Below are 6,440 nucleotides of genomic sequence, written 5' to 3'. Positions count from 1 at the left end.
ACCCCTGTTCTTGATGATTCTGTGCTTCCAACTTTGTGGCAACAGTTTGGTCAAGGCCCTTTCCTGTTTCAGCATGACAACGCCCCCGTGCACAAAGTGAGGTCCATACAGAAATGGTTTGTCAAGATCGGTGTGGAAGAACTTGATTGGCCTGCACAGAGACCAGACCTCAACTCCGCACAGAGCCCTGACCTCAACCCCTTCAAACACCTTTAGGATGAATTGGAACGCCGACTGCGAGCCAGGCCTAATCGCCCAATATCAGTGCCCGACCTCACTAATGCTCTTATGGCTGAATGAAAGCAAGTCCCCGCAGCAATATTCCAACATCTAGTGGAAAGCCTTCCCAGAAGAGTGGAGGCTGTAGCAAAGGGGTTACCAAATCCATATTAATGCCCATGATTTTGGAATGAGATGTCTGACGAGCAGGTGTCCACATACCTTTGGTCATGAAGTGTACAACAAAAATATCAAATGTTTCAAAGATTAGGCCTATTGCCCCTTTGTTATCAGGTGATCCAATGCCTCTCTTTTGAGTTTAAGATCTGTCATCTTTTGATGTGAGCAAGTGCATAGCTTAGATAACCTACAGGTTGCATCCCAAAGGGCACCCGATTCCCAATGGGCCCCGGTCAAAAGCAGTGCACTACAAAGGAAACTGTGCCTACAACTGTTCGTTTTTTATGTTATACAAGCCCGTGGTCAAACTTTCAGAACCAGTTAAATGTTGATGTGTTTAGTAACTTCAGCTGCCACAATGGAAAGTTCTAATTAGGGGGGGATTGCTTCTTCTTTGTCTACATCACAGTTAACTTGATTTGTATAATCCCTCTTCTATGAATCATACAGACAAGTGAAATTGATTCGTCTCGCTTAGTATCCTAAACACAACGTATTATGCCCTAAAGCCTTCCTAATCTTAATTTGTTTAATTGATGAGAAATTAAGTTAAGTGTGTTGGTTGGTGGCAGAAGACATGGGACATCTCCACACGGCATCGAATGACTGTCTACATGCTACGATGTTTACTAGTCGACCGAGTTAAACGTAAGAACACTTGCCATGCCACTGCCATGATATCTTGTTATCATGATTTGATAACTCAAGCGTTTATTATCATACATAACATAAACATACCCGATGGCATATCAATGGCAGTCTCTCTCGCAGATCCAAGAGACTTGTTGCAACGTTAGAATCGTAACTCTCCTTTTTTGGGGGAAGCCCGTCACATCCTCTGCCCATGTATGGGCATGAAGTTTACACGCAGCAGGGAATCCTCTCACTGGAGCCGATGAATGGGGGGAGGGCTCTAGCGACCCGCCGGAGTGTATATAAGGAGAGGCAAGGGAAGCCACTGGTGTGAAACATACCCACAGCAACAGATAGCCGAACAGCTACAAATCGATACAGCACGCAGTCGTCTGGACAAAAAGGACATTTCGAATTATTTATTGACACCATTTTTCTCAAACGACCACCTGCACATTTTCGGGGATAATCGACGACCCCGTGCATCAGAGGGAAAAGGACACATAATTTGCATCTGCTTTGTTTTATTTTTTTATCTACCGACACTTACCTGGATTGACAGACTTGAAATCAATCTCGCAATCATGCTGAACAACATGGATTTGAACTCTAAAGATTCCTTCTACCCACAGTTTGAGAATTGTAACGGTTCTTCCCTGGGGATGGAAAATAGCGCTCGGAAAGATACCCAGGAGATGTTTTCGGACGCAGAGAGAGGAGCACCTGCCCATTTTACCCCTGGTAAATTCGCAGTAGCCTCTTGCTGCATTGCATAATATGATAAATCAATATGCATGCATTGATTGTTTGTGGTTGCACATTGTGATTTATTAAAAACATCCCATGGATTTAATTTGGCCCATTTGCAGCGGTACATGTTACGCATGTATGCTTATTGATTACATAACGACTTTACTTTATGTGCAATTATCAGACTACAATCAACCTTTGTAATGACAAACTTTCCCTCTTTCTTTTTCAGAGGGAGCACCTGTAACCCTGAAAACCGAGGCCTCCAACTCAGATTTCGCCTTTAATCCCTGCGAGGGGCCCAAAGGCACCTCCTCCTCCTCCCTCGCCTACTCAGGCAGATTCTATGTCGAGGCGACTCAGGGGGGCACGTGCAGCACTGAGACATTGCTCAACATGATCACAGAAATTGTCGGTATTTCCACGTTACCGATCTCCGAAGTTCAACTGAGCACCATGGACAGCAGCAGCTTCGGCGACGCGAGCGTCCAGAGGCAATCCTCCACCTGCAGCGCCACCCCGCCCCTGTACTCGCCGGGGCAGACATGCCCCAGCTACCCCGACGGTCAGTCCGGCGGCCAAGCTCAAGATTCATTCTCTCCCCAGGTGAGCTTCGGCTCCCCCGCTCAAGTCCGAAACCAAAATAGCACCACCGTCCCGCAGTCAGAAGCTGCGTCTTTTCCAGTGGTGGTCAAGAATGAATTCGAGAGCAGCTGTTACGAATGGGGCACGTTCAATAAATCGGACGCCTATTTGGAAACGAGCTTCCAATCATCAGAAACGTTCCCGATGTCCAGTGACTTTCCGTCTGACCAACAAGTGGATGTAAAGGAACTTTTGGACTCATTTTCACCCATGTGTCCTAACCCAGAGATTGAGTTCAAAGTTGAAGGTGGAATCAAGCAGGAGCAGTGCTATTCTGACACCTGCTCTCAGAGTTTCTGCAGTTCTCTTTACCCCAACTACCCAGTGCCAGTCATGGACCTCTCAACCAACAACCTCCTCAAGCCAGCTATGTTTCCCAACATTGAACTTCCGCCATTATCTAATCAGTGCGATTCGTCTTGCCAGCTTACCTCACCCGCTTTACCCAGTACTATAGACTCAATTCTTTACTCTTCCTTGTTGCCAGACTCCTTTTCCCAAAGTTACACGCCGCGCGCGCAAAAGGCACCGCGTGTCAGGAAAAGCCCCGCCGCCTCCACCGGGCCTGCCAAAGAGAAACCCTTCACCTGTCCCATGGAGAACTGCGACCGGCGCTTCTCCCGCTCGGATGAACTCAACAGGCACATCCGCATCCACACGGGACACAAACCCTTTCAGTGCCGCATCTGTCTGCGCAGTTTCAGCCGTAGCGACCACCTCACCACCCACACCCGGACTCACACGGGAGAGAAGCCGTTCTCCTGCGACGTATGCGGCAAAAGGTTCGCTCGGAGCGACGAGAGGAAACGGCACGGTCGCGTGCACCTGAAACAGAAAGAAAAGATGGAGCTGAAGCCACAAGTGATCAGTGCATGGCCATTTACTCTTCCCGAGGGAATTTGAAGAGACACCATTACGCACACGAGTAGCTCTGTCCACACAACATTACAATCTTTCCGTCGAAGATAAAACGCTTAACAGTTCATTGCTGATTACAGGTCGACTATCAACGTTTGCGGTGTGACATATAGGTCGAGTGAAATTGGTTTGACTGTGAACGTCTCTATAGGGAGTCTTAGAATAAGGATGTTTTGCGAGTTAGATTTGCATAGTGCTATATCGGGGAGCGAATTGTGAAAAGGGTCTGCTCTTTCGACCCTCGTTTACTTGCTGCTGCTGACTCTATGCAAGACATGCATAACTTGATTGTAAAACCTTCCCGAGTTGACAGCTCAACAGACACTTATTGTGTTTCTCTGTTACAATCAACCAATTTGATCATTTCAAACCAAACACCAAGGCGTCATAACAAATGCCTGCACCAGTTCAGTACCCTTTCGTCTGGACAGCTCCAACGTCAAAACCTCGACGAAGAAATATACCATTAAGACAACGAACTGCATCGAAATTGCTGGGCTATATTGCACTTACATCTAATTCGAGATATCCTCTATCCACTAGAAAGTCGTATATTTTTTGCTTTCAGGGCTTTTATACCACTAACACTGCAGCCAGTCAGATAGTGGTTCTTCAAATGCATGTTTATGTTCATGTGGTATTATTGAATATAGCCAACAAATAACTTAGTCCTCCACTTACCGAATGGAAGTGAAATAGACTTCGTTTTATGACATGAATGTAACACATTATTCTTGGCTTTAGTCACAAAGCAGTCCATTTTGTGCCAAGGTTTTGAGAATTTATTTTGCTTTGCTATTAATATTCTATTGATTGGTCTTTGTGTTGTATTTAAAGAAAAATGGTTGAATTATTAAATCGTGAAAGTTATACCATAAATGGAAAATAAATATATTTGTATGACTGTACTTTGTATTTTTATAGCTGTGTATATACATATTTCAAAAGACCACTGTTAACCTTGAATTGTTAAAGTGGAAAAAGGCTTTTTTTTAAACATACTCACAATGTTTTACGTGTACTTTTGGAGGGCTGGTAGCAAAACAGTGTTTTTCGAGAGATTGTCATTTGATATCAAATATATTTCTAAGACAAGTAAAAGATGACCTAACTGTTCGTATAATAGTGACTCAAAATATCATTTGATCACACTGCTAATCAGTTCGTGATGAGGACTATAGTGTTAAACTAGTAAGTCATTATACATGGCCCTGGTACAGTACGATGTACTGCATTGTACTGTCAAGCCAGAATTGACTAGCAGCACAACACTAAAACATTGCTGTTGAGTAATCAGGTAGCACACATTGCTGCGAGTTTTATGTACTTTTCAGATGAGATGATTTAAGACTTGACAAGGCATTACTGATGAGGAAGCTATTCACTCTAGCAACAAACAAAAAAACAATGGTTATGGCTTGGCGAGAATGTCACCAATCAGTCAGGGTACTGTAAAAAAAAAACTTTTAACTCGCCTTAAGTTATATTAACTGCTTGGGTATATAATGAATTTTGTATATATACACAGTTTATATGAAAAATACTTTCGATAAATTGAATATTGATGTTGTTATTTTTATGACAAATGTTTATGAATAAAATGTTTGGTTTTCTGGAAACATTGCAAGAGTCATTTGTCCATGCATAGAAGTTCCTCAGTCCTTTCTCCCTATGCTGACAACTTCCTTTATGTAAGTAACACACTCATATGGATGACTATTGCGGCTGTTCCTAAAAATACACGTTCTAACGAGGCATCCTAGCAGCAGCAGATAGTGGAATCCTAACATTTGACATCACAGTTCTATGTAATGTTGACTCACAAGGCTTTGGACTCCAACTCATTAAAGTGAATACCCGATTACTCAGTGTTGTGATTCTGGTCCATCTGACATGAAAAAGATCACGGGTTTATAGCTACCAAAAGTGGAGATGAGATACTCACATTAGGTGAGGGATGACACCATTATAATTGGTATTTATTTGGTATAACCTCGGCTGCAGATGTTTCAGTCTAAACAGACCTTCATCAGAAAGAGACCTTAACAATACTTCCTCTTTCCATGGAGGTCTATGGCCTGTTGTATGTTGTTAGCCTGAAATGGACCCATAGAGATACTTGTTAGCCTCTCCTCTGTCTAACCTGTCATCCATTCCCACAATGCTGATAGATAAGAGATCAATGATGTTTGTTTCTCTCTAGTTGGCTCTTTGTGACCCAGTAGCACTGCAATCGTCTCTTTTGACCTCCTTTTCATACTGGCTGTGTCGAGAGAATGCCACCTATTGACAGTTGTTGCTCTGACTCGCTCATCATTCATATCCTTCATATCACTTGTCAAAGGGAATATGCACAAAGGAAATGCAATTTCCAGGAAATCACATCCTGCTAATTCAATGGTACTGTGACTTTTGTGTGGTGCTGCTCCTTTACAAGTAGGCAGTAGGTCTACTAAATGCAACCGAGTCCATTTGAATCAATGTGTCAGAGGTATATGGAAAAAAAAGGAAAGAGACTAGCATATTTCAATGTCTAACGTTATTTCTATGCAAACGACAGATTGCACTCTCATCGGGCTGTTGTACTCTTGAGCTGGCAATCAGTTATCTCATTGGTCACTCATGAGTTAGATCAGACTTGATAAGGTTGTCCAAACAGAAACAAGCATTTTCCATGTATCATTATTGCCCATTATTATGCTCATAATTATGCTATACTTGAGGTTTTAACAACAATACTTTATACTGTATCACAGGCACATCATATAGTGTTGAGTGTTGTGTCCTGAAAGTTCAATTCCCAACAATGGCATGTGAAAAGGCCTACATTAACAACTCCAAAAAGTTATTTTATTCTATGCATGGTCTTTCTGGCTGTTGGTCCACAGAGCAGAGTAGAGCAGGATCTAACCTGACTGTGGTTAAGGCAACTCAGCCCGTTGTGTCCCCCATGGAAGGGGAGTAGGGATTACCAAGAGAGGAGACAAAGAGAGTTATATCGGGATAACACTGGAGAAACAGTCGAGATCTTCAGCACACTTCCTTCTGTAGGCAACTCGCTTGGACTCTCTCCAGGCAATCTGTCGTTGATAGTG

The 6,440-nt window shown here is 43.2% G+C and overlaps 1 protein-coding gene across 1 annotated transcript; it reads left to right on the top strand.

Annotated features, from left to right (window-relative positions):
• Positions 1–1,196: 1,196 nt before the first annotated feature.
• LOC115202093 (early growth response protein 2b-like) lies at positions 1,197–4,964 on the top strand. Its single transcript, XM_029765977.1, has 2 exons — positions 1,197–1,773; positions 2,015–4,964. The coding sequence occupies exons 1-2, from the start codon at positions 1,617–1,619 to the stop codon at positions 3,328–3,330; spliced, it is 1,473 nt and encodes a 490-aa protein (XP_029621837.1). The 5' UTR covers positions 1,197–1,616; the 3' UTR covers positions 3,331–4,964.
• Positions 4,965–6,440: the final 1,476 nt, after the last annotated feature.

This window comes from Salmo trutta, chromosome 11 (assembly GCF_901001165.1).
Source record: "Salmo trutta chromosome 11, fSalTru1.1, whole genome shotgun sequence".
In the NCBI taxonomy this organism is placed as follows: domain Eukaryota; kingdom Metazoa; phylum Chordata; class Actinopteri; order Salmoniformes; family Salmonidae; genus Salmo; species Salmo trutta.
This window is presented reverse-complemented; position numbering and strand designations above follow the sequence as displayed.

What these genes read in the sequence shown, in the direction of transcription:
- LOC115202093 (XM_029765977.1), top strand. Translation starts at nt 1,617, where the DNA reads ATGCTGAACAACATGGATTTGAACTCTAAAGATTCCTTCTACCCACAG. An exon ending in ACCTGCCCATTTTACCCCTG is followed by an intron (nt 1,774 to 2,014) that starts GTAAATTCGCAG and finishes TTTCTTTTTCAG; the next exon opens with AGGGAGCACCTGTAACCCTG.